Here is a 27,218-nt window from a genome sequence, read left to right on the forward strand (position 1 = left end):
ATCAATCGGACGAGCGGGTTCCAAGTTACGGCCATGTATCTGTGAACCAATGACAGGGCACGGTGTTATGACGTCACGAATGACGTCACAATGTTAATTTAATGAATTATTTTTTTTGAAGGATTGACGTCACAATTCTTCTTCTTCGTTTGGTATGACGTCACAATCGACACTGGGGACCTGGGTATGTGCCTTTTCAAAGTTTGATATCGTTCTTCTTCATCCATTTCAGCTGTTTCCCAAGTGTCTCCCAAGGTTTGAAAGCTGTTCTTTCCCAAGGTTTGATTATTATTAATTTATTGAATTATTCACTCCAAAGGTTTGAATATTATTCAAATTATTAATTGATCCCAAGGTTTGAATTTTCCCGAGGGAAACAGCTGTTTCCCAAGGGTTTGAAAGATGTTTTTTTCCCAAGGTTGGAATTAATCGTGCTTGGTAGACATTTGTGAATACATTAACAGAGAGAGGGGCGAGAGAGGAGGGGAGAAAGGAGGGGGAGAGAGGAGGGGGAGAGAGAGAAGGGCGAGAGAGGGGGTGAGAGGGGGGCAAGAGAGGGGAGGGAGAGAGGAGGGCGAGAGGAGGGGGAGAGAGAAGGGAGAGAGGAGGGGGAGAGAGAAGGGGGAGAGAGGAGGGCGAGAGAGGGGAGGGAGAGAGAAGGGGGGACAGAGGAGGGGAGGGAGAGAAGGGCAAGAGAGGCGGGTGAGAGGGGGGCAAGAAAAGGGAGAGAGGAGGGGGAGATAGAAGGGCGAGAGGGGCAAGAGATGGGAGGGACAGAGGAGGGGGAGAGAGGAGGGAGAAAGAGGAGGGGGGAAAAGAGGGGGGCCACAGAGAGGGGGCGTCACAATTCTTCTTCGTTTGACATGACGCCACAATTGATGCTGGGGAGCTGATACTGCAGGCACGAAGCTGCATATAACGGCACGCACCTACGAGCCCACACAAGTACATATAAATAAAAGACCCCTCCCACACTCAAGCTGAAGAAGCTGTGTAAAGCAACCCAAGAAGACCGACACATGGTAAGCGCTCCGCTGTTTCAAACCCTTTCCAGAGTTCCTCAACAACTATAGAGACGTTCACACAGAGTACACACATGAGAATCCCAATGTGACACACCCCCTCAGCTACCGGACCGGTTTCATCACTTGTTGGCGAATCATCAGCGATAGCTTAAACAGGAATACATACCAATGAGGCCTCCAAGCACGGACCACGTGTAAACGTCAAACGATGAACTTTTTCATCAAACAGGGGTTTCTTCACAGAGGGAAAAAGGGGTGGGGGGGGGATGACAAAACATCACCGCCTCGTGGCGATCCTGATTAAACCTGTAACTTATGCCAACGAGCCCCAAAGACATGACAACTGTGGCAATTACACTCTAATGCAGCAATTTTGGGGTACACAAGACTTTGAGGGGATTGACGAGACGATGAACTTTTCTTAGGCGGCACTGATGGCGCACGCAGTGTGGGTCTATTTTCCACACGGGTGAGCTCCTCAACCCCGGCGCTGGACTTGCTTGGGCGCTGAGCAGTCCAGTACAGCTCGCTCCTTGTGTCTATCTCCAGGACTCACTGGAACTGAAGCAGCAGCAATGCCAGAAGCCCACAGCAACCACAAAACCGCTCAAGCCCAGCGACCAAAAAGCAACCGAAGACCTCACAACCAGCAGTTGAGCACATTGCAGCAGCCTGAAGACGAAAACCAGCAGCAGAACGAAGATGAAGAAGAGCAGCAGCGCAACACACCAACCGAAGAAGGGGTGAGCCTTCAACTCTGCTGTTGGTGTTCACCCACTCTCTAATGTTCCTTTTGTCCTGTTGCGTCCTGATCCGTTCAGTGTACGAGTACGAGCTCTTTCACAATCCTCGACTTTGTACACAAAAAAAATGTAATATCTGTAGACGGGACCCCCAGCTTAGCGTCGGTCAGAGGAACGGCACACACTTTGATGATTCACCGAATGTGTGACCGTTTATATCTGGGCTCAGATTGAACTGCGTTTGTTTTGTGGAGATTGGGAAGCATTAAAAAATATATAAAGCTTATAAGTGCAAAGCGTTTCGGGAATAGCAAAGACAGAACCATAATCTATCGTATGTCTATCTCGCCACACAAGTTACTCGATTGTGTCTGAGCGGGGTAAACGTCGTAACCGCAGCACGTACAATGCTGAATGATACCTCATTTAAGAGTTCTGGGGTCCAGACAGTGCATGGGGAGGTTTACAAATCCTGATATTTATGCAATTTCGAGTTATGTTCATTTTTCTTGTGCACGTGGTGTGGATGCTCAGCCCTTGGTTTCCACATCAACCAGAGGTTAAAAGAAAAATATGACCAGAAACTATTCATTCAATTCTGTCAAAGTATAACTACCTGTCCTTCGATTTACTTTACCGAGAAACCTTATCGGTCTTAACAGTTAGTGAAGATAACGCCGAAAAAGCAAAATCATAACGAAAAGAAACACGAATTTCAATTCCCTTACCAACGGATTAACTTACCAACAGATTAACTTACCAAAGGATTCACTTCGACGTCTCTGTTTGATATTCATACATCTCGATTTCCTGGTGGTTCCCTTCCCTTTGCTGGAGTTTGACTTCCTGGTTTCTTTGTTCAGCTCAGAGTAAAACTTGATCGTGTTTTCGTTGGTTTCACTGTCTATGGTGGTGATGTTGACTGTTGAGCTTGCGGGAGTATCTGTTCAGCCTGAGGATGTCTCCTCTCAATTTGTTTGTGTTTCTGTTCGTGTTGTTCACCAATCGATTCAGTCCGTAGTTCAAATTGCTGGTGTTTCAGGATATTTTGGAAAACTGGGACTTGGTTTTGTTGAGATGCACTCGGGTTGTAGGGTAATCTTGGTCCGACTCCTGCTGACTCCATCACCTATCCTGAAGGACCAAGCAATTAAAAGAAGTGTCAGGTGAGTAAACAGTAAAACATCAAAAACAAACTTCTCATCTTGAGAAGAACTGTTTTCTGTTTCCTCGTTAAAAAACAAAGTATTTCTATTTATTCGAACTTCCTCCACACCTCACCCTCTCTCCGAACCTCGTTTTCTTTTAAGATTCTTCCTCTTCTCCTAATTCTATTCGACCTATTTATATTATTTTTGACTTCCTGGGAAGCCATTGGTGGTGGTTTCGGTGAGGGTGATTCTTTCGATGGTGAACTTGGAGGGTGATCCTTTTACATCTGGTTGGGAGGGAAGAGAACATTTGGGGTTTACACCCAATGAGACACCGCATCCTGATTTAAAGGTGAGTCAGCACTCGGAACCTCCCTTGAAGACGAAGACCTCGCTGTTGTCCCAGTGCATCCTTCGATGACTTCGTATTTTGTTTGCAACACGACGGTTTTGTGTTGGATTCCTTGTTCAATTTGCAGGCATTTTTGTTCCATATGCGTGTATGTGTGTCCGATTTTCTCTTGTCTCTGTTCGTCTCTCCGTAGAGGTTCATGAAAGCTCTTTTCAACTCCGAATTCAGGTAGCTGGTGTTTCAGAACAGGTAGTGTAAGTAAGGATATGTTTGTCCGAGACGTATCTGGTAGAGGAGGACTTGGATTGACCCCGTATTTTGTGGGCAACATTGAGGTTTTCTGTTGGATTGCCTGTTCAATTCGCCGGCGTTTTTCAATGGAGGACTGCTGTTCGGTTTCCTTACATGTCTGTTCCATTCTGCAGTGAGATTCCTGTTGTCTCTCTTCCTGAGAGAGTTTGGACACCTGGTGTTTCAGCATAAATGGTGTAAGTGGGGATTTATTTTCCTGAGACGTACCTGGTGGAGGGGTACTTGGACTGACTTCGGACACGGTTGACACGACAAAGGTTTTCTCTTGGATTGCCTGTTCAATTTGCAGACATTTATGTTTGATCTGTGTTTGTCTGATTTTGTCTTTCTGTAATTCTAGCTGACGTTTCTCTTCATCTTTGAGTTTGCACAGGTGATCTTGCAGAACAGAAAGTTTAACTTCGCTTGTGTTTGCCTGAGATGGACCTGGAAGAGAAATACTTGGATTGACTCCGAATTTTGTTTGCAAGTTGAAGATTTTGTGTTTGATTGCTCGTTCAACTTCAAGGCATTTTTTTCGATCTGTGCTCGTCTCTTTTTGTCTTTCTCTAATTTTTGCTGACGTCTCACTTCATCTTGCAGTTTGCACAGCTGATCTTGCAGAACAGAAAGTTTTACTTGGCTTGTGTTTTGCTGAGACGGACCTGGTAGAGGAATACTTGGATTGACTCCATATTTTGTTTGCAAGGTGAAGGTTGCTTGTTTGATTGCTTGTTCAACTCCAAGGCATTTTTTTTCGATCGCCATTTGTCTTCTTTTGTCTTTCTGTAAATCTTGCTGACGTTTCACTTCATCTCGGAGTTTGCACAGTTGATCTTGCAGAGCAGAAAGTTTAACTTTGCTTGTGTTTTGCTGAGACGGACCTGGTTGAGGAATACTTGGATTGACTCCATATTTTGTTTGCAAGATGAAGGTTGCTTGTTTGATTGCATGTTCAACTCCAAGGCATTTTTTTTCGATCGCCATTGGTCTTCTTTTGTCTTTCTCTAAATCTTGCTGACGTTTCACTTCATCTTGGAGTTTGCACAGTTGATCTTGCAGAGCAGAAAGTTTAACTTTGCTTGTGTTTTGCTCAGACGGAGCTGGTAGAGGAATACTGGGATTGACTCCATATTTTGTTTGCAAGGTGAGGGTTACCTCTTGGATTGCATGTTCAACTCCAAGGCATTTTTTTTCGATCTCCATTTGTCTTCTTATGTCTGCCTGGAAACTTGGCTTCACCCCGTATCTTTTCTGCAACAATGAGGTTTTCTCTTGGATTTCCTGTTCAATTTCCTGTCGTTGTTCATCGGAGGACTGTACTTTCTGTTCGGTTTTCTTCATTTGCAGTTCCATTGTGTGTTGAAATTTCTGATGTCTCTCAATATCTTTGAGTTTGGATAGATGGCTCTGCAGAAGAGATATTGTGATTGAGGATGTGTTTGCCTGCGACGTACCTGGTGGAGGAGGACTTGGAATGACCCCGTATTTTGTGTGCAACAATGAGGTTTTCTCTTGGATTTCCTGTTCAATTTCCCGGCGTTGTTCATCGGAGGACTGTGCTCTCTGTTCGGCTTCCTTGATTATCAGTTCCATTGTGTGTTGATGTTTCTGATGTCTCTCAATATATTTGAGTTTGGATAGATGGCTCTGCAGAACAGATATTGTGATTGAGGATGCTTTTGCCTGCGACGTACCTGTAAGAGGAGGACTTGGAATGACCCCGTATTTTTATGCAACAAAGAGGTTTTCTCTTGGGTTTCGTGTTCAATTTGCCGGCGTTTTCCATCGGAGTTCCGTGATCTCTGGTTGGTTTTCTTGCTCATCTCTTCCATTCTGCATTGAAATTGTTGTCTCCCTTCACAATGGAGTTTGGACAACTCGTGTTTCAGAACAAATTGTGAAAGTGAGAAGGTGTTTGTTTGAGACGTACCTGGTGGAGGACTACTTGGATTGACTCTGTATTCTGTATGCAAGATTGAGGCGTTCTGTTGGATTACCTGATCAATTTGACGGCGTATTTCATCGGGGATCTGTCGTCCCTGTTCGGTTTCCTTGCACGTCTCTTCCATTCTGCATTGAGATTCCTGTTGTCTCTCTTGATGAGGCAGTTTGGACAACTCGTGTTTCAGAACAAATTGTGAAAGTGAGGAGGTGTTTGTTTGAGACGTACCTGGTGGAGGACTACTTGGATTGACTCCGTATTCTGTCTGCAAGATTGGGGTGTTCTGTTGGATTACCTGCTCAATTTGACGGCGTATTTCATCGGGGCTTTGTCGTCCCTGTTCGGTTTCCTTGCACGTCTCTTCCATTCTGCATTGAGATTCCTGTTGTCTGTCTTGATGAGGCAGTTTGGACAACTCGTGTTTCAGAACAAATTGTGGAAGTGAGAAGGTGTTTCCCTCAGACGTTCCTGGAAAAGGACTAATTTGAATGGTCCCGTATTTTTCGAGCAAGATTGAGGCTTTCTCTTGGATTACCTGTTCAATTTCCCGGCGTTTTTCATCGGAGGACTGTGGTCTCTGTTCGGTTGCCTTGCATCTCTGTTCCATTCTGCATTGAGATTGATGTTGTCTCTCTTCACAAGGGAGTTTGGACACCTGGTGTTTCAGAACAAATTGTGAAAGTGAGGAGGTGTTTGCCTGACACGCACCTGGTCGCGGACAACTTGGATTGACCCCGTATTCTGTATGCAAGATTGAGGCGTTCTGTTGGATTATCTCATCAATTCGCCGGCGTATTTCACCGCGGCTCTGTGGTCTCTGTTCGGTTTCCTTACATGTCTGTTCTATTCTGCAGTGAGATTCCTTTTGTCTCTCTTCATGAGGGTCTTCCAGTACAGATGGTGTAAGTGGGGATTTATTTTCCTCTGACGTACCTGGTAGAGGAGGACTTGGATTGTCTCCACATTTTGCGAGCAACATTGAGGCTTTCTGTTGGATTGCCTGTTCAATTTGCCTGCGTCTTTCGTCGGAGGACAGTGGTCTCTGTTCGGTTTCCTTGCACATCTGTTCCATTCTGCGTTGAGATTCCTGTTGTCTCTCTTCACCTCGAGTATGAACAGCTGGTGATTCAGAGCAGGTAGTGCACCGGGCGGTTGAGTGGCTGAGAGGCACCTGGTAGAGAAAGAGTTGTTTCAAAGTCTGAGGCTTTTTGAGAGATTGCCTGTTCAGATTGATCGTGTTTCCGTTCAATTTTCTGGCTGCAGCTTTGAGCTTGAGAGAGTATGCGTTCAGCCTGCGGATGTCTCCCCTCAATGTTCGTGTTCCTGTTCGTGTTGTTTGCTTGTCGGTTCAGTCTGTAGTACAGCTTGCTGGAGGTTCAGAACATGTTGGATGACTGGGACTTGGTTTTTTTAAGATGTGCTCGGGTTGCAGGGTAATCTTGGACCGATTCTTGCTGGCTCCGTCACCTCTCCTGAAGGACCAAGCAATTAAAGGTACCCAAGTGTCAGTTGAGTTTACAAAATAACATCAAAAACAAATTTCTCATCCAGATAAGAACTGTTTTGTCTGTCCTGTTTTAAAAAAGGTAGTAAGAGGGTTATAAAGGGATAAAAAGGAATTCTGCCACACCACCGAAAACCACGTAAAACAAAAAGGAAGGGAAATGATAAATTAGACAAAAATAATGTTGCGGTTTCCAGAACCGCATTCCTCCAAAGCGATGGCATCAACCATACAGTGGTCCCCAGACAGGTATTTCATGAATATACGGACAGGTAGTCCCTTCCCTCTTGTCTCATGGGACAAATGGGGCAATTTGTGTTGTGTGGATCTCATCGATTGGCCTGATTATATCTCTAACTTTATTCCTTCACTTTTTCTCGATTCCTGAAGTTAATCCAAGCCACGGCCGCCTGTAAAAGCCGCGGCCATGCCCTTCACCGTAAGAATGTGTCTGCACCAACGAAGTTGGAGAGGGATATAGAAGTGGGTTTTGTCCGTCCGTACGTCCGTCCGTCACATTTCGTTTCTGGAGCTGAACGACAAATCCCCTCAAGATATATTTACGAAATTTGGTACACATCAAGCAAGTGGTGAACTGGTGCTTTTTGATATTGAGAGATTTCCCCCAAAAAAATTTCTGTCACTTTCCATGGAAACAAGTTGGTTATTTAGAAATAATTGAGGTTATTGAGGTAAACCTTTGTTTCCAGAGCATAGTTGCAAAACTATTAACTATTTCTTTATCATCCCCTTCCAACCAATGAAGTTGGCGGGGATGTAGAAATGGGTTCGGTCCGCCCGTCACATTTCGTTTCAGGAGCTTAACTACATATCCCCTCAAGATATACTCACGAAATTTGGTACACATTTCAAGCAAGTGGTGAACTGGTGCCTTTTGATATTTAAAGATTTCCCCCCCAAAAAATTCTGTGACTTTCCATGGAAACAAGTTGGGTATTAAGAAATAATCGAGGTTAACCTTTGTTTCCAGAGCATAGTTGCAAAACTATGAACTATTTCTTTCTGAAATTTTTTACACACATCAAGAATAAATTGAACTGGTGCCTTTTACTACTTGTCCTCATTTACTATAGCGGGAGATATTGAAGACTTTGTCTTCAACGGTAACTGAAACAGATGCACAGCTCAGCTATGGTTAGCCGGACTTACAGTGAGGCCGCTTCCGGTCATGGCAGCCGGGCCGTGCGGTGGCCGGGGCCCAATCAGAGTGCCCGATTCGGGTGATGACACATCGCTTCGGGGTTACGCCCCGCCCTGCAACTTCGGGGCCAACAAAGGACGGGTCACGAGGCCGTCTGGAGTTCCAATTCCTGTCTGCTCGCTCCTGCTGGCTCTTGCCATCCCGCCCACTCGCCTGCTGACCCTGCCCTGCTTCACCACTCGCTTTTGACTCCGCCTTTCTCCACCCACATCATTAATATTCATGACCGAAGTACCCAATCGTACGCAATCGTCCATGTCACATGACCACTCAAGTCAGTTGTGCATAAATCTAAATATTGTGATTACGAGCTGGCCCTTTAACTCCGTACAGGTAAAGCCATGAAGGCTGTCACATTTCATGTCTTTTCTCTCCTTGTTCAGTGAAGATTCAGTTTGGGGATGTCGAAAAGAAGGAACAGGGAAATGAGTAACTGAGCACTGAGGTAAGAGTTTGGATTATTTTCCTGATGTTGTTCTTGTTGGTTGTTTTCTGAAAAAGATGGAGAGATATGTTGTTTGTATTTTTGAGGGAGGATGGGAAATGGATTGAGCTGAGGGATCAAAAGGAACAATACCTGGGATAAAAGGAGTGAAAACGAGGCAAAAAAACAGAGAAAAATCACACTCCAACTATCACCAGTAGGCCCGACTTCACTCGGGACACAAATTAAACGATTCAACAAAGCAGGATATTGTTTTGGACAGAAAAAATGATGAAAAACAAATTGAGGAAAAACAAGAAGAGGAAAGCAGGAATAATTAGAAGAGAACTCGGAAGAGCGTATACCTCCGTCACGCAATGCCTGATCCATGAGAACGTATCGGACCCATTACATTTTTGAAATATCATGCTCCATGGTGCTGTATCGATTTTGATCACATCTCTCAATGGTGAAGAATCACTTAAAAAAATTAAATAATTCTCCTATCCAGATATGGATTCGGTTCTTCAACAAAATCGAATCAATTCGTCGTTGCCACACACTCAACCAGTTCACCAAGTTTCATCCGAATCTGCCCACAACTTTTTGAGATATCGTGCTGTTGTTGCGGACCCGGGGTCAGGGGCGAAGACCACGAGGGGTGAACTCCCTCAGGTTCCCACCAGACTCTCCGGAATCGCAGGCCGTCGCACACGGAAAAGTTGGTGACATGGCGGGTCGCTAATCGACCACGAGCACCAACAACTGGACCACGTGACTTCGGGTCCTCCGTCTAATAAATACAGTTCACAAAAAGGTAACGTGATCCAATTAGCGGAGAACACGCCATCGGTCCGCACTTGGTCAAACCGGATGACCTTACCAGCTCAGGTGCAGCCGAGCGTAACAGCCAAGCAAGTACCGGCTCGGAATCAGATCGTCCCGGGTAAACTCGGGCGCGGGCCATGCTGGACCAATGGAAGAAAACAAGAAAACGACCTGGGAACATTTCTACACAACACATTGATTTACAATCAAGCGAGGAAACGTATGTGGCACATTGAATGGAGTGTATTTTTTGATGTACAGCAGGGGGTAGCAAGGAATTTGTGCGGTGCTACAAAAGGCAAATTAGAAAAGAAGTCAGAGCAGGATTATCCCGACGATCATCTGCAATCTTACTTACTCGAGAACAGGCGCAATCACACAACCACACACACCTGAGGAAAGTTAGAGAGCCAAGAAAGAAAGAAAAGGTGAGGATGAGCATCCCCGTTATACCTGGTGGGGTCGGCTGACAAACGTGGCCAAGGTCGCTTTGGGAGGGGTCGTGGGAAAGATACCGATGTCACTGGTGCAGGAGTGACGAGGTGCTATGGAGGCGACGTGAGGGGAGCAGTGTCGTCACAGAGGAAAATGGAATTGCGAGTCAGTGAGGTTGTGCGTCCACAGAAGACGGGATAGAGGGTCTGTAGGTCGTGTAAAGGTCTGTAGGTGTAGTGTGTACCTCTGTGGGATGCTCCGTGTGAGCGTTCCCACCCCGCAACATGGTGCATTATCTCCTGCCGATATATTCGCCGGGGCTCGTGGCAACGTGCGCTCCACACTGGTCTGTCTGGCTGCGCGAGGGTGGCAGGACTTCGACAGCACGGAAGGGAGTCTCGAAGGATGACATTCGCCTTGGATCAGGTCCATGAAGAAGAAGAAGCGCTCTCTGGACGGCAATCACACACAAATAATGTTCTGAAGAAGAGGGAGGAGGCTCTAACTGCTCCACGCTACCCCTTTTATAAGCCCCAGACAAAGGGTGGGGCGAGGACTGGAAAGCGACGTGCTGTGGCCCAAATCCTGCTCCCCTATTGGGTAACAGCAGCCCGAGCCACGCCCTGCCAGGCTCCGGGACCGAAAACTGGTTCAGATGCCTCTCATATTCAGCACAACTCAGACCTCTTTACTTAACATGGGGCATGCTCCCCGAGCCGGCACCCTGGCCCTGAACGTGCACCGAGTGCAGTCTGAATGTCGGAATGGCAGCGGACTTTCTCCACCACCCACAGGCTTCTTCATGAGCCAAAATGCACACTTGGGACCCGAACCAAACTCTCGGATCGCCCTTCTCACGACCCCTGCTCGTTGCCCCTGGTCTTGCCGTGGTCAGACGACTGGATGAGGGCTGCATCAATTCCGGACGCTCACCCGGGACGTTCTCAGTGAGATGCGGTGGAGTTATTAGCGTCCGTTGCGTGGTCCAGCATCGCGCGGCGCCGAGGACAATCCGACGCCGCGCGGTGCTCCTCAAACTCGCGTGGTGAATTGTAGCAATGCAGAGGTACGAGGGGATGCGGGAATATTTTTCCCGTGTGTGGTAGGCGTTTGTTGTCAAAGTGGTGAGATTTGGTTCGTGAGGTGCAGAGTAAGTTGAGGTGCCGGTTGGTAATTGGCACGCAGATTTGAATGAAATGATGGCGCATAAATCCCGGGGCAAGCTGTTTGTTGTGCAGGGGGATGTGGATGATCCGAGCCACGGGAGGTATCGTGGTGTGGTTATAAACAATTGCCCATTGAAGGCGTGTGTGCTTGCATGCTTGTTATGTACTATGGATAAAAGGACAGGGTTAGAGTCGGGATTCGAGTATGAATCAGAGATATTTATTCGACCTAACTTCGAGACCCACGCAACGCACTCCGTCCCATTAACTCACGAGACATGAGGGGAAGACTTACTCCACAAATACTAATGAAATAACTGCCTGGGGATCACTGCATGTTGGGTGCCATTGCCTTAGAGGCATGAGCTTTTGCAGAACTGCAACACTATATATTGGTTTCGTCATATTTCTCAATGGTGAAGAATCAGTGAAAAAAATTGTTGAATCAAGATCCAGATTTTCACCAGAATTGAATCAATTCTTCCTTTCGAATTCACAAACCCAACCTGTCCACCAAGTTTCATCTGAATTCGTCCAGAACTTTTTGAGATATCGTGTTATATATTATTTTAACCCGATCTCTCAATGGTGACGAATCACTTCAAAAATTATCTGATCCGGATCCGGATTCGTATCTTCACCAAAATTGAATCAATTCTTCATTTCGAATTCACACACCCAACCTGTCCACCAAGTTTCGTGTGAATCCGACCACAACTTTTTGAGATATCGTGTTGCATATCATTTTTGGCCGAATCTCTCAATGGTGAAGAATCTCGAAAAAATTATCGTGGTCGGATCCGCATCCGGATCTTCACCAATATCTAATCAGTTCGTCCTTGTCACAAACCCAACATGTCCACAAAAACTGAGATATCCTGCACACAAACAAACAAACAGTCAGAAAGGGGTGAAAACATAACCTCCTTCACCTTCGGTGGTGGAGGTAAGAATCTACCGATGTAAAACAGTGTGTATTTGTCTGACCCCCTTCATCAGGACCACTTCAGAAGGGATTTAAAGGACAATTTTTTTCACACAACTGTGTGTTCTCTAACGTCTATTTTTCAGGACATACAAAACTTGAAAAACATTTTTCATAAAACAGGAATTACGTCTCTTCTTTTGGAATTGTACAGTGACTTGCAAACGGGCCTCGTGGGTGAAGTGCAGAAACTTGAAAATAAATAAATGAACACAACCCACAAGGAGGTGAAACTCGCTGCACGTAATGTGTAAACACACACAGAGTAAAACGAGTTATTATTTAAATAAGCAGAGTGTCTTATACTTGAAGATACAAGCACACCTGACGCTAGGCCGAGGCTTCAGATTCTGGCATGTTCAAGAGGCTGTAAGGTCAAAACGAAACATCCCAGAAGATTTAAACATAAAAAAACTGATCACGTTTGTTTGTGTGGTGTTTTGAAATCACGTGAAGTGTGTTAAAATAAATTGATACATAATGTCTTCCAGTCCCCTTGAAGATTTTGAATAAAATAATTCCAACCTGATGTTTTTGACGGGTTTTTATACTCTTGCCGATCCGTCGTCCGTGTGCACCGAACCCCGAACCAGAAGATGAACACTCATGGGGATGAGATGTGACCTCTGCTGCATCGTCGTGGATCTACTTACAAACAGACAGGAGATGGTTAATTAGACAGAATCCGTAGTAACCACCACTGCTGCATCGTTGTGGAGCGAAGTGTACTTTCCAAGGCACGTGAGTCAGCAATATCACAAAAACTTAAACCGAATAAGGGAAATTTTGATCGTGTGAATCAAATGCTTGAGGAGATCCAATGGATGGATCACCTTGCTTACGTGAGCTGTCGTGAATCTTGGAGCTTTTTCAGGCAGGATTTCAAACAGAGTGTGGAAGGATGCATTCCAAATCCCGTAGCCTCGTCTCAGAAGGGAATCTGGAGAAACCCCGACATCTCCAGGGAAGCCGCGGCACAGTGACGCAAATAGGCACAAAGCATTCAGAAGGTACACGACTACTGACGGTGTGTTACACTTTGAAAGATACACTGAAGAAGGAAACAAATCACGGCGCCTGACTCGACAAAACTGCCAAGAGGACGAATCAAGCTGAGCTCGGAATCTGAGTTCAAATCGCAATGGTGCAGAACCCTCTGAAAGTTATCTGGAACAGATGGTGAGAAAGCAGACATATTGAACGGCTTCTTCAGCAGTGGACTCACAGATGAGGACCTGGGTAATGTACCCATAATGGAGCAGCACCTTCAAGACCCTGAGTTTGGTGCCGTCCCAAACATCACAGAGACAGTTAGAAAAAGATTGCAGGACGGACTGTATTCATCCAAGATGGTTGAAAGAGAGCGAGCTCATGTCATTGTGGAACCTCCACTGATGATCTTCCAAAAGTCTCTCGATGAAAAGGTTCTTCCACAGGATTGGAAAATGGCGACGACTTATCACCACCCATTCAGAAGACAGGAAGCAAGTAAGCTCCTGAGAACTACCGCCCTGGAGGTTTGACATCAATGGTTGGTAAAGTGCTGAAGTGGGGGGGGGGGGGGGATATAATCAGGGAATGGCATAACAACGCACGTGATGACCCACAACCTCTTCACAGACGGTCAGCATGGTTTTAGGTGGAGAAGATCGTGCATGTCACAAGTGTCACGTGTTTACGAGGGACGTGCAGTGTATATTTTATGTTCAAACTTCGGCAAAGCGTTTGATGCTGTTTCCACACAAGACACTGTTGATGGAGATTCCATCACATGGTATCAGAAGACATCTCCTTCCTCGGATTGGAGCATTCCTTACAAGAAGGCTTCAAAGAGTTACGATTAATGGAGTGAGCTCAAGCTGGAGTCCTGTAAAAGGTGGTCTTCCACGGGGGCGTCTACTCGGACCCCTTTTGTTTCTAATCTCTATTAACGATCGGCCACAATTGATCAATAACTTTGTGGACATTTTTGCTGATGACACGAAAATGATGGGTCCAGTTAACAATCAGGTTCAAACAGACACGCTTCAAGGTGATTTAAACAAGACGCAGGAATGGTCCACCACCTGGAAACTCCCCTTCAATGAAACCAAACACAAGGTCCTGCTTGTTGGAAGGTAAAACAGTAAGAGTGGGAACCACATGAGTAACGTCACTATTCAGGATGTCCAAACAGAGAAAAACATTGGTGTTGTGATTGATGACGGACTTAACTTTCATCAAGATATCTCAAAATCCATTCTCAAGGATAATCAGATGCTCTGGATCATGAAAAGGTCATTCTCACACCGAACAATGAACGGACACGGACACCCCGGTTCCCTGCACACCTCCGCCAGGTTGAATAGTTCAACTTTAATACCACACAGGTAGGCCGTACCTGGATCCCGATCTGAACGAAAATTGGATCAATTCGTCCTCGTCACACACACAACTTTGCACGACATTTAATATGAATCCGTTCACAACGTTTTGAGATATCCTGTTCATACACAACCAGACAGGGGTGAAAACATAACCTGTAACACAGGCTCGATGGGCCAAATGTCCTCTTCCTTCATCAAAGTCCCTTCCAATCGTTGTGTCCCGCCGTCATCACTCTCCTTTTATTTACACTCACACAAGGATGCACACAATGAACTTATACTGGACCTTACATTAATTAGGCCCGATTTCTCGGATTCCCGCCAAAACACAGTGACCCGATCATTGCCGCTTCGACTGAAAACTCTTCTACACTTCTGATGTCTCCACCGTTCAATACTTCGAACATCGACATCACACCCGTCAGTATGAATCACTCAACGGTTTTTAAACATGAAGTTTAAACCGACGAACTCACTCGATCCATCAACGGCAGGTGGAGAAACCGTTGGCTCCTCGATTCAAACGAGGCGATCAGTGCGCATGCGCGACCCACGTGATTCTTCTCGTCAAAACTTGATATAATTGTTGAGTTTTCATCTCGTGTTTCCTTGAGGCCTACCCTTCTTCCCGTTTGTGTTCGTGATTATTGTATTTTCTCCTTCTTAACATCAGTTTATATTTTCTCCACTTCTCCCTCCACCCTCCTGTCCCCCTGAACTACACCCTCTGTTTCGTCGAACAAAAAGTAAATCCAATAAATCCAACAAAAAAATCCTTTCCCTCACATTATTCCCGACGTCGCCACGTCACTTCCTGTACCGACTCTTCTTCCTCTTCTTCAGCCGATCTCCCATCTGCTTTTGTCGACCCACATTCACCAAACACTTTCACGATTTTTTCTTCAACCTTTCCATTACCAAATCTTCCTCATCTGAAAAAAAAATTTGTTCTTTTAACCTCTCACGTGACACCTCCCGAAACCACGCGTTTCCCGACATCCCTTCTTCCTGTAATTTTCGTCGAGCGACCAACTTCATTCAGTGTTTACCGATCCAAATTCACCAAACACCTCGACGATTTTTTCTCAACCTTTCCTTTTCCGAATCTTAATATGGAATAGGCAAAGCTGAGAATGAAACGTCGAATTCTTCTTACATTCACTTCTTAAATATATCGAATTAAACAGTCTTTTTGTGATGAAAAAATAAATATTACCTCAACATTACCTTCACAACAACTACACCGACGAGAACAGGATCTCATCTGAAAAAAAAAATCCTCAACATTATCTTCACAACAACAACTACACCGCCGAGAACAGGATCTCATGTGAAAAAATAAACATTACCTCAACATTACCTTCACAACAACAACTACACCGCCGAGAACAGGATCTCATCTGAAAAAAAAAATTACCTTCACAATGACAACTACACCGCCTAGAACTGGATCTCATGTAAAAAAATAAATAATACCTCAACATTACCTTCACAACTCCACCGCCAAGAACAGGATCTCATCGAAAAAAATTAATATTACTTCAACATTATACCTCAACATTACCTTCACAACAACGACACCGCCGAGAACAGGATCTCATCTGAAAAAAATTACCTTTACAATGACAACTACACCACCGAGAACAGGATCTCATGTAAAAAAAAAAAATATTACCTCAACATTATACCTCAACATTACCTTCACAACAACAACAACACCATCAATAACAGGATCTCATGTAAAAAAATAAATAATACCTCAACATTACCCTCACAACAACTACACTGCCTCGAACAGGATCTCATCGAAAAAAATTAATATAACCTCAACATTACCTTCACAACAACAACTATACCATCTAGAACAGGATCTCATCTAAAAACATTCATATTACCTCAACATTACCTTCACAACAACAACTACACCGCCAAGAACAGGATCTCATTTGAAAAAAAAAATATTACCTCAACATTACCTTCACAACAACAACTACACCGCCAAGAACAGGATCTCATCTGAAAAAAAAAATTACCTTTACAATGACAACTACACCGCCTACAACAGGATCTCATCTAAAAAAAATAAAAATATTACCTCAACATTACCTTCACAACTCCACCGCCAAGAACAGGATCTCATCGAAAAAAATTAATATTACCTCAACATTATATTCACAACAACTACACCGCCAAGAACAGGATCTCATCTGAAAAAAATAAAAATATTACCTCAACATTACCTTTACAACAACAACTACACCGCCAAGAACAGGATCTCATTTGAAAAAAAAAATTACCTTTACAATGACAACCACACCGCCCAGAACACAATCTCATGTAAAAAAAATAAAAATATTACCTCAACATTACCTTCACAACTCCACCGCCAAGAACAGGATCTCATCGAAAAAAATTAATATTACGTCAACATTATACCTCAACATTACCTTCACAACAACAACTACACCGCCGAGAACAGGATCTCATCGAAAAAAATTAATACTAGAAGCGAACGTAGAATTCTTCTTACATTCGCTTCTGACTTTACCTATAACTTGTTCACAACTCAACCGGTTCCGGTTACTTCGGCCTGGATTCGGGATCAGCGATCAAATAATGTAAATCACGATGAAATTTTTTTTTTTGATGATGCGGGAGATATCTTTATTAAAATCAGTGGACGAAATAAACACCATGTCTGATATTATTTGGGTCTTTCATGTCTCCGACGATGCCTTTTCCTCCCGGCATGCATCATTCCCCATGACAAAAACCGGAAGCAAAAAAAAACCCCGGAAGCAAAAGGGTCATGGCCAATGACACGGATTCCAAATTGCCATGGTATTGTTGTTGTTTCCTATTCTCTCATGTGCACGCGTTAAGTATGAAGCTCACTACGTTCGCGAGTAATGTTGATAAAAAAAAACAAATTAAATAAATCACCGGTCGTAAAATATAAACTTCCTCTCACCCACGTGGTTCTCGTTATTGTATCATCATTCAATACTCTTCTTCTTCAAAAGACTTGTTTCAATGCGACCTTTCCTTCATCCCGTGTCCAAAATGTCCCAATGTTCGGTTCCTTTTCTCCATTCTCTTCATTGCATCCCTCATGGAATGTCTTTAATCACATCTCTGACTTAAAAAGTTTTTAAATCCCAGTTTGTTATTCATGTTCGTGTTTCCATCAATCATCCTTTTTTAAACAACTTCAGTGCCAATTCACTCCACCTCCTTAAATCGACCTCCGAACCCCTCACTTGTTATCCCCTCTCCTTACGTCTCCCATCTTGCCCCTCATCCTCCCTCAGCTCTGAGCACCACGTCACTGTGTTCTACCTCAGTATCAGCTCCTCCTCCGTTGTCCCAAACTGTGTGGTGTTCTAACATCTGTGGGCTCCATTCGAACCTCACAGATATCTCACTCTCTCAATCAGTACACTCATCATCACTAACATGCTCCTTCTATTTTGTTGCTCCCCACTGTACCTCAACACATCACCACCAGTCCTTTTCTCCTCATCCGTCCCTCTCCCATCGCTCTTCTGCAATCCACCAGACTCTTTCAATAACTCTCTTTACCTCCCCTCCTTATCTCGCAAAGGTAATATTCACGCATGTCATTGCAAAAAGCATACAGGAAGTTGTAAAGAGAAGAAAGGAAATCTGCCAGTGGGAAGAGCGTTGCTGGAGGTTGAGGGCATGTGCAGCAATGCTCTTGATTAGCACGTGCATCATTACGAGAACTACTACGGGCCCACAGGGGCGGGCCCGTAGGTGCGAAAACGATGACTGGATTGGGGCATTATTTCAATTAGATCGGACCAACCGTATCATAAATGGCCATAACTTGGGAAACAAATTCAGGTCTCCAGCGTTAATTGTGACGTCATACAAATGAAGAAGAATTGTGACGCCCCCTCTCTCTCGCCCCCCTCCTCTCTCTCACCCCACTCTTTCTCTCACCCCTCCTCTATTCCTCCTCTCTCTCCCCCCTAGTCTCGCCCCTCCTCCCTCACCCCCACTCCTCTCTTGCTCTCTCGTCCACATTCCCACCTCCCTCTCTCTCCGCTCCTCGTCTCGCCCTTCCTCACCCCTCCTCCCTCTTCCCTCTCTCTCACGCCAACGCTCATCCCCCCCTCTCTCGCAGATATTGGTCGACAGATAAATGGCCGTAACTTGGAAACCGCTCGTCCGATTTATATCAAACCTCGAAAAGGCACATCCGCGGGTCCTCAGCAATATGACTGGCAAGTTTCAATCAGATCGGACCGTCAATGGTGCAAAAAATAATAATAATAAATACATAAATGAACATTAATTGTGACATCATTCGTGACGTCATTGCACCGTGTCTTGTCATTGGTCGACAGATAAATGGCCGTAACTTGGGAACTGCTTATCTGATTAATATCAAACCTTGAAAAGGCACATCAACGGGTCCTCAGCAATATTCCTGGCAAGTTTCAATCAGATTGGACCGTCAATCGTGCAAAAATTATTAACAAATAATAAATAAATAAACATTAATCGTGACGTCATAGCACCGTGTCCTGTCATTGGTCGACAGATAAGTGGCCATAACTTGGGAACCGCTCGTCCGATCGACATCAAACCTAGAAAAGGCACATCCGCGGGTCCCCGGCAATATTCCTGGCAAGTTTCAATCCGATCGGACCGGTGGTCGTCCGGTTATTAATAAATTTCGAAAAAATTGGCATGACAAGGTGAGAAGGTAGAACGACACCTTCAGCTGCCATATATGCACCTTTTCAACACTGAAAAAGCAGGAAAATGGCCGTAACTTGGGAACCGCTCGTCCGATCGATATCAAACCTCGAAAAGGCACATCCGCGGGTCCCTGGCAATATTCCTGGCAAGTTTCAATCCGATCGGACCGGTGGTCGTCCGGTTATTAATAATTTTGGGAAAAATTGGCATGACAAGGTGAGAAGGTGGAACGACACCTTCAGCTGCCATATATGCACCTTTTCAACACTGAAAAAGCAGGAAAATGGCCGTAACTTGGAAACCATTCGTCCGATCGATATCAAACCTCGAAAAGGCACATCCGCGGGTCCCCGGCAATATTCCTGGCAAGTTTCAATGAGATCGGACCGACGGTCGTCGAGAAACGGCGGTCGCAGACAGACACACACACAGAGATTGCTGGAATTTAAGATAGATATGGATGATCACAGACAGTGAGGGTGTAATGAGAATGCCATGGAGAGAACAATGTTTGGTCGAGAGCAAGGCAAACAATGAATGGGTTGTGACAGAGTACACAGAGAAGAAGGAGGGAAACATCGGGACAAATTGTATGAGAGAGGTGTGCATGGGACAAACACCTATATGACCCATCCATATGATTAGGCACCTCGTGTCACACGGGATGAAGAGGACGTAGAAACTGTACGCCTGAAACGAGGCATAGTGTCACATGAAGGGATAACTGGACATCCATTGAACACCTTTTTAGCAATATCTTTAAAACATGTTAAAATATGAACAAGAACAAGTTCAGCCACTCTCTTATGTTCCTTTTGTCCTGTTGCGTCCTGATCCGTTCAGTGTACGAGTACGAGCTCTTTCACAATCCTCGACTTTGCATTCAAAAAAATAAAATGTAATGTCTGCAGACGGGACGCCCAGCTTAACGTCCGTCAGAGGAATGGCACACACTTTGATGATTCACCGAGCCTGTGACAGTTTATGTCTGGGCTCGGATTGAACTGAGTTTGTTTTGTGGAGATTGGGAAGCATTTAAAAATATATAAAGCTTATAAGTGCAAAGCGTTTCGGGAATAGCAAAGATAGAACCATAATCTATCGTGTCTATCTCGCTACACAAGTTGCTCAATTGTGTCTGAGCGGGGTTAACGTCGCAACCGCAGCACGTACAATGCTGAATGATACCTCATTTAAGAGTTCTGGGGTCCAGACAGTGCATGGGGAGGTTTACAAATCCTGATATTTATGCAATTTCGAGTTTTGTTCATTTTTCTTGTGCACGTGGTGTGGAGGCTCAGCCCTTGGTTTCCACATCTACCAGAGGTAAAAAGAAAAATATGACCAGAAACTATTCATTCAATTCTGTCAAAGTATAACTACCTGTCCTTTGATTGACTTTACCGAGAAACCTCATTAATTAAGAAACTTAATAGTAAGTGACGATAACGCCGAAAAAGCTAAATCATAACAAAAAGAAAAACGAATTTCAATTCCCTTACCAATGGATTAACTTCCAGATTAATTAACTTACTTACCAAAGGATTCACTTCGACGTCTCTGTTCGATATTCATCCATCTCGATTTCCTGGTGGTTCCCTTCCCATTGCCGGAGTTTGACTTCCTGGTTTCTTTGTTCAGCTCAGAGTAAAACTTGATCGTGTTTTCGTTGGTTTCACTGTCTATGGTGGTGATGCTCACTGTTGAGCTTGCGGGAGTATCTGTTCAGCCTGAGGATGTCTCCTCTCAATTTGTTTGTGTTTATGTTCGTGTTGTTCACGAATCGGTTCAGTCCGGAGTTCAAATTGCTGGTGTTTCAGGATATTTTGGAAAACTGGGACTTGGTTTTGTTGAGATGTACTCGGGTTGTAGGGTAATCTTGGTCCGATTCCTGCTGACTCCATCACCTATCCTGAAGGACCAGGCAATTAAAATAAGTGTCAGGTGAGTAAACAGTAAAACATCAAAAACAAACTTCTCATCTTGATAAGAACTGTTTTCTGTTTCCTCGTTAAAAAACAAAGTATTTGTATTTATTCGCACTTCCTCCACACCTCACCCACTCTCCCCCTCCCCCAACCTCGTTTTCCTTTCAGATCCTTCCTCTTCTCCTTATTCTATTCGACCTCTTCCCCTATTTATATTATTTTTGACTTCCTGGGAAGATATTGGTGGTGGTTTCGGTGACGGTGATTCTTTCGGTGGTGAACTTGGAGAGGGTGATCCTTTTACATCTGGTTGGAAAGGAAGAGAGCATTTGGGGTTTACACCCAATGAGACACCGCGTCCTGATTCAAAGGTGACTCGGCACTCGGATCCTCCCTTGAAGACGAAGACCTCACTGTAGTCCCAGCGCCTGCTTCGATGACTTCATATTTTGTTTGCAACACGAAGGTTTTGTGTTGGATTCCTTGTTCAATTTGCAGGCATTTTTGTTCCATATGCGTATTTGTGTGTCCGATTTTCTCTTGTCTCTGTTCGTCTCTCCGTAGATATTCATGAAAGCTCTTTTCACCTCCCAATTCAGGTAGCTGGTGTTTCAGAACAGGTAGCGTAAGTGGGGATGTGTTTGGCCGAGACGTATCTGGTAGAGGAGGACTTGGATTGACCCTGTATTTTGTGGGCAAAATTGAGGTTTTCTGTTGGATTGCCTGTTCAATTCGCCGGCGTTTTTCAATGGAGGACTGCTGTTCGGTTTCCTTACATATCTGTTCCATTCTGCATTGAGATTCCTGTTGTCTCTCTTCCTGAGGGAGTTTGGACACCTGGTGTTCCAGTACAGATGGTGTAAGTGGGGATTTATTTTCCTGAGACGTACCTGGTGGAGGGGTACTTGGACTGACTTCACACACGGTTGACACGACAAAGGTTTTCTCTTGGATTGCTTGTTCAATTTGCAGACATTTCTGTTTGATCTGTGTTTGTCTGTTTTTGTCTTTCTGTAAATCTTCCTGACGTTTCTCTTCATCTTTGAGTTTGCACAGTTGGTCTTGCAGAACAGAAAGTTTAACTTCCCTTGTGTTTTGCTGAGACGTACCTGGAAGAGAAATACTTGGATTGACTCCGTATTTTGTTTGCAAGTTGAAGATTTTGTGTTTGATTGCTCGTTCAACTTGAAGGCATTTTTTTTCGATCTGTGCTGGTCTCTTTTTGTTTTTCTCAAATTTTTGATGACGCCTCACTTCATCTTGCAGTTTGCACAGGTGATCTTGCAGAACAGAAAGTTCATCTTTGCTTGTGTTTTGTTGAGACGGACCTGGAAGAGGAGTACTTGGATTGACTCCGTATTTTGTTTGCAAGATGAAGGTTTTGTGTCGGATTTCTTGTTTAACTCCAAGACATTTTTTTTCTATCTACATTTGTCTCTCTTTGTCTTTCTGAAATTCTTCCTGACGTGTCTGTTCATCGAGGATTTTGCACAGTTGATCTTGCAGAGCGGAAAGTTTAACTTGGCTTGTGTTTTGTTGAGACGGACCTGGTAGAGGAACACTTGGATTGATTCCATATTTTGTTTGCAAGATGAAGGTTGCGTCTTGGATTGCTTGTTCAACTCCACCGCATTTCTTTTCGATCTCCATTTGTCTCTCTTTGTCTTTCTGTAATTCTTCCTGACGTCTCTCTTCATCGAGGATTTTGTACAGTTGATCTTTCAGAACAGAAAGTTTAACTTTGCTTGTGCTTTGCTGAGACGGATCTGGAAGAGGAATACTTGGATTGACTCCATATTTTGTTTGCAAGGTGAAGGTTGCATCTTGAATTGCTTGTTCAACATCAAGACATTTTTTTTCGAAAAGCACTTCTCTCTGTTTGATTTCCTCTTTTCTCAGTTCGTGTCTCCGTCGAAGTTCATGATGTCTCCTTTCACCTTCGAGTTTGGATAGCTGTTGTTTCAAAATAGTTATTGTAAGTGGGGATGTGTTTGCCTGAGACGTAACTGGTGGAGGAGTACTTAGATTGACTCCGTATTGTGTTCGCAAGATTGAGGCTTTCTTTTGGATTTTCTGTTCAATTTGCCGGCGTATTTCATCGGACCTCTGTCGTCTCTGTTCGGTTTTCTTGCATCGATCTTCCATTCTGCATTGAGATTCCAGTTGTCTCTCTTCCCCTCGGAGTTTGGATTGCTGGTGATTCAGAACAGGTCATGTACCTGGCGATTTATTTGGCTGAGAGGCACCTGGCGGAGAAAGAGTTTCTGCTAAGTCTGAGGCTTTTTGAGAGATTGCCTGTTCAACTTGCAGGTGTTTTTGTCTGGTTCCCTGATGTCTCTGTTCGATTTTCTTGCATATCTCTTCAATTCTGCGTTGAGATTCCAGTTGCCTCTCTTCCCCTCGGAGTTTGGATTGCTGGTGATTCAGAACAGGTCGTGTACCTGGTGATTTATTTGTCTGCGAGGCACCTGGCAGAGAAAGAGTTGTTGCAAAGCCTCTGGCTTTTTGAGAGATTGCCTGTTCATCTTGCAGGTGTTTTTGTCTGGTTTCCTGTTGTCTCTGTTCGATTTTCTTGCATATCTCTTCAATTCTGCGTTGACATTGCAGTTGTCTCTTTTCCCCTCGGAGTTTGGATTGCTGGTGATTCAATGCAGGTAGTGTACCTGCCCATTTATTTGTCTGAGAGGCACCTGGTAGAGAAAGAGTTGTTGCAAAGTCTTTGGCTTTTTGAGAGATTGCCTGTTCAACTTGTAGGTGTTTTTGTCTGGTTCCCTGATGTCTCTGTTCAATTTCTTTGTGCTTCTGTTCCCTTTGATGGAGTTTGACTTCTTGGTTTCTTTGTTCGGATTGATCATGTTTCCGTTTGATTTTCTGGCTGTGATGTTGAGCTTGCGTATGTCTCTGCTCAATTTGTTTGGGTATCTGTTCGTGTTGTTCACCTTTCGGTTCAGTACGTAGTCCAGATTGCTGGTGTTTCAGAACATGTTGGACAACTGGGACTTCGATTTTCTGGCTGTGATGTTGAGCTTTGAGGAGTATCCGTTCAGCTTGTGGAAGTCTCCCCTCAATTTGTTCACGTTTCTGTTCGTGTTGTTCGTGGTTTTGTTCAGATGAACTCGGGTTGCAGGGTAATCTTGGACCGATTCCTGCTGGCTCCATCACCTATCCTGAAGGATCAAGCAATGAAAGGAATCCAAGTGTAAGGTGAGTGAAGAAAATAAAATCAAAAACAAATTTCTCATCCAGATAAGAACTGTTTTCTGTTTCCTCTTGTTTAAAAAAGGTAGTAAGAGGGTTATAAAGGGATAAAAAGGAATTCTGCCAACCCACGGAAAACCAGGTGAAACAGAAAGGAAGGGAAATGATAAATTGGACAAAAATATTTTTGGCAGGAAGACGAGGGACTCACCAGTCAACGTCAACACTGCCTTGTCAAATACATTTATTACGTACACTGATGCTGAACATACACGACGAAATAACTATTGTAAACTAAACCCATTTAACTCTTTCGACAGATCCATTTCACGATCAATATTAATTGAAGTTTTTTTGTCTGTCTCTCAAGGTTGTGGATGAGTTTTTTTAAAAAAAAACTTAGTAGATGACTTGGTTATGTGACAAGAACAAGCCGATTTGATTTGGATTCAGGACCGAATTCAGATCCGGCCAATCAGTAGGATACAGAACGTAAGATGTTCAGCCTGGCGGAGATCGACGCTCTCCCGAGTGCCATGAAAGCTTGTTTGTTGTTTTCTTTCTGTTCCTCCGTACAGTAAAAGGATACGTCCTGTAATAAGGAAGCTCAAAAAGTGCCTGAGATATTGCCTCGATGAGAAAGAAAATAAATAATGGAGTGATAAATAAATAAGAAGTGAGTGATTAATCAATTAATCAAAAAAATTAAGTTTTTGCCAAACCACATCTTCACTTTTATCCATCAATTTCAGCTTCCTCGGTCAAAGGATGGCTGAGATATCGCCACAATAAACAAATAAGAAGACGACATTGTGCAGAGCACGATACTCGCAAAATCCAGACAACAAATTTGACCTAAAAATAATTTGATTGGTGGTTGAACTCAATGACCAAATCTGCAACTCCTCTTCAAATTTTAAGTGAATCAGATGAAAAATGAGGATTTTAGAAATACAACTTAAGTTGGGAGGGGGAGAGATGTGGACTTGGAGTTGGGAGGGGGTGGGGGGGGGGAAGTGATGACCAAGCTCATGACCGCCATCATCCCGCCTCCAAACAAACACAGTTATAGTATCAAGATCTTTCCCACAACCACCAAAGGTAGACAGAGGTTATGTTTTCACCCTTATCTATCTTCTGTTTGTCTGTCTGTGAGCAAGATATCTCAAAAGGATGCAAACGGATTCAGACGAAGTTTGGTGGACAGGTTGGGTGTATGACAAGGACGAACTGATTAGATTTTGATGAAGATCCGGATCCGGATACACGATTTTTTCAAAGTGATACTTCAGTCTTCACCATTGAGAGATCGGGTCAAAAACAATACATCCATCGGGACCACACTCTGTACAGATAATCAGAGGTGTCACAGCAGTCTCCTGGGGGATTGGGAACATTCCTGGAGGGGTCACAACTCTGACACAGGATACTGAAATGGCTCAATAATCCCAGCAAGCTGGTACTCATTTTACCACATCACAAGGATGACAGGCCCACCTGGTATTAATTTAATGGCCAAGTGGGATTTTAACTCAAAACGATGGGATCCAAAACCCACCAGCTTCACCACGAAGCCAACACCAAGCATCCAAAAACAATACGTGGCACGATATATCAGAAAGTTGTCGACGGATTCAAACTAAAAAACGAGGTGTTTGAGTTGAGGAGGTGATAAGTAAAAGCCGAACCGATTCGATTTTGGTTCAGGTCATTTGGCTGAGATGTACCTGGTGATGGAGGAGCAGTGTGATTGACCCTGCATGTTGTACACAAATCGAAAGCTTGCTGATGGATCTCCGGTCCAAATCGAAGGAGTCTCTGTTCGATTTACAGGAGTCTCTGTTTGAAATTCATACATCTCAATTTCCTGGTGTTTCCCTTCCATTTGTTGGAGTTTTACTTCCTGGTTTCTTTGTTCAGCTCAGAGTAAGACTTGATCGTGTTTTCGTTGGTTTCACTGTCTATGGTGGTGATGTTGACTGTTGAGCTAACAGGTTGAGGAAGTCTCCTCTCAATTTGTTCACGTTTCTGTTCGTGTTGTTCGCCGATCGGTTCAGTCCGTAGTACAAATTGCTGGTGTTTCAGGACAAGTTGGATAACTGGGACTTGGTTTTGTTGAGATGAACTCGAGTTTTGGGGTAATCTTGGTCCGATTCCTGCTGACTCCATCACCTATCCTGAAGGACCAAGCAATTAAAAGTGTCAGGTGAGTAAACAGTATAACATCACAAACAAACTTCTCATCTTGATAAGAACTGTTTTGTGTTTACTCTTGTTAAAAAACAAAGTATTTGTATTTATTCGCACGTCCTCCACACTTTACCCACTCTTCCCCTCTTAACTAGTTTCCTCTCGATTTTTCCTCTTCTCCTGATTCGATTCGTACTCTTCCCTTTTTTGATGTATTTTTTTTTTTTGAGTTTTGTATTTTATTTTGACTTCCTGGGTAGACATTGGTGGTGGTTTCGATGAGGGTGATTCTTTCGGTGGTGAACTTGGACAGGGTGATCCTTTCATGTCTGGTTGATATGGAAGAGAGCATTTGGGGTTTACACCCAATGAGACACCGCGTCCTGATTCAAAGGTGACTCAGCACTCGGATCCTCCTTTGAGGAACAAGACTTCGCTGTAGTCCCAGCGCCTCCTTCGACGACTTCATATTTTGTTTGCAACACGCAGATGTTGCGTTGGATTCCTTGTTCAATTTGCAGGCATTTTTGTTCCATCTGCAAGGAATGCCTGATCGATTTTCTCTTTTCTCTGTTCGTCTCTCCGTAGAGATTCATGAAAGCTCATTTCACCTCCGAGTTCAGGCAGCTGGTATTTCAGAACAGGTAGTGAAAGTGGGGATGTGTTTGCCCGAGACGTACTTGGATTGACCCCGTATTTTGTGTGCAACATTGAGGTTTTCTGTTTCATTTCCA

At 44.1% G+C, this 27,218-nt stretch overlaps 1 protein-coding gene across 15 annotated transcripts in view; it reads right to left on the bottom strand.

The window, feature by feature from the left end:
* The window catches only part of LOC147006662 (uncharacterized), a 138,952-nt gene that overhangs the window by 36,527 nt on the left and 75,207 nt on the right, over nucleotides 1–27,218 (bottom strand). For 5 of the 15 annotated variants that reach the window (XM_085868220.1, XM_085868218.1, XM_085868219.1 and 2 more), the window contains 3 exons: nucleotides 20,707–24,263; nucleotides 12,597–12,716; nucleotides 2,529–6,979 (listed from right to left, as the gene is read on the bottom strand). Coding sequence is in view for 3 of the 15 variants with exons in the window: in XM_085868230.1 (XP_085724356.1) it covers nucleotides 2,894–2,902; nucleotides 12,597–12,716 (129 nt within the window). In the remaining 12 variants the exon portion in view is untranslated. Of the gene's footprint in view, nucleotides 1–2,528; nucleotides 6,980–12,596; nucleotides 13,386–14,913; nucleotides 15,882–20,706; nucleotides 24,264–24,781; nucleotides 27,141–27,218 lie in introns of those variants that run through there. The other 10 variants (XM_085868229.1, XM_085868232.1, XM_085868221.1 and 7 more) reach the window with 9 other exon arrangements.

This window comes from Eptatretus burgeri, unplaced genomic scaffold, assembly GCF_056783735.1.
Source record: "Eptatretus burgeri isolate ZD-2024b unplaced genomic scaffold, Ebu_testis_v1 Ebu_testis_scaffold_3157, whole genome shotgun sequence".
NCBI lineage: Eukaryota > Metazoa > Chordata > Myxini > Myxiniformes > Myxinidae > Eptatretus > Eptatretus burgeri.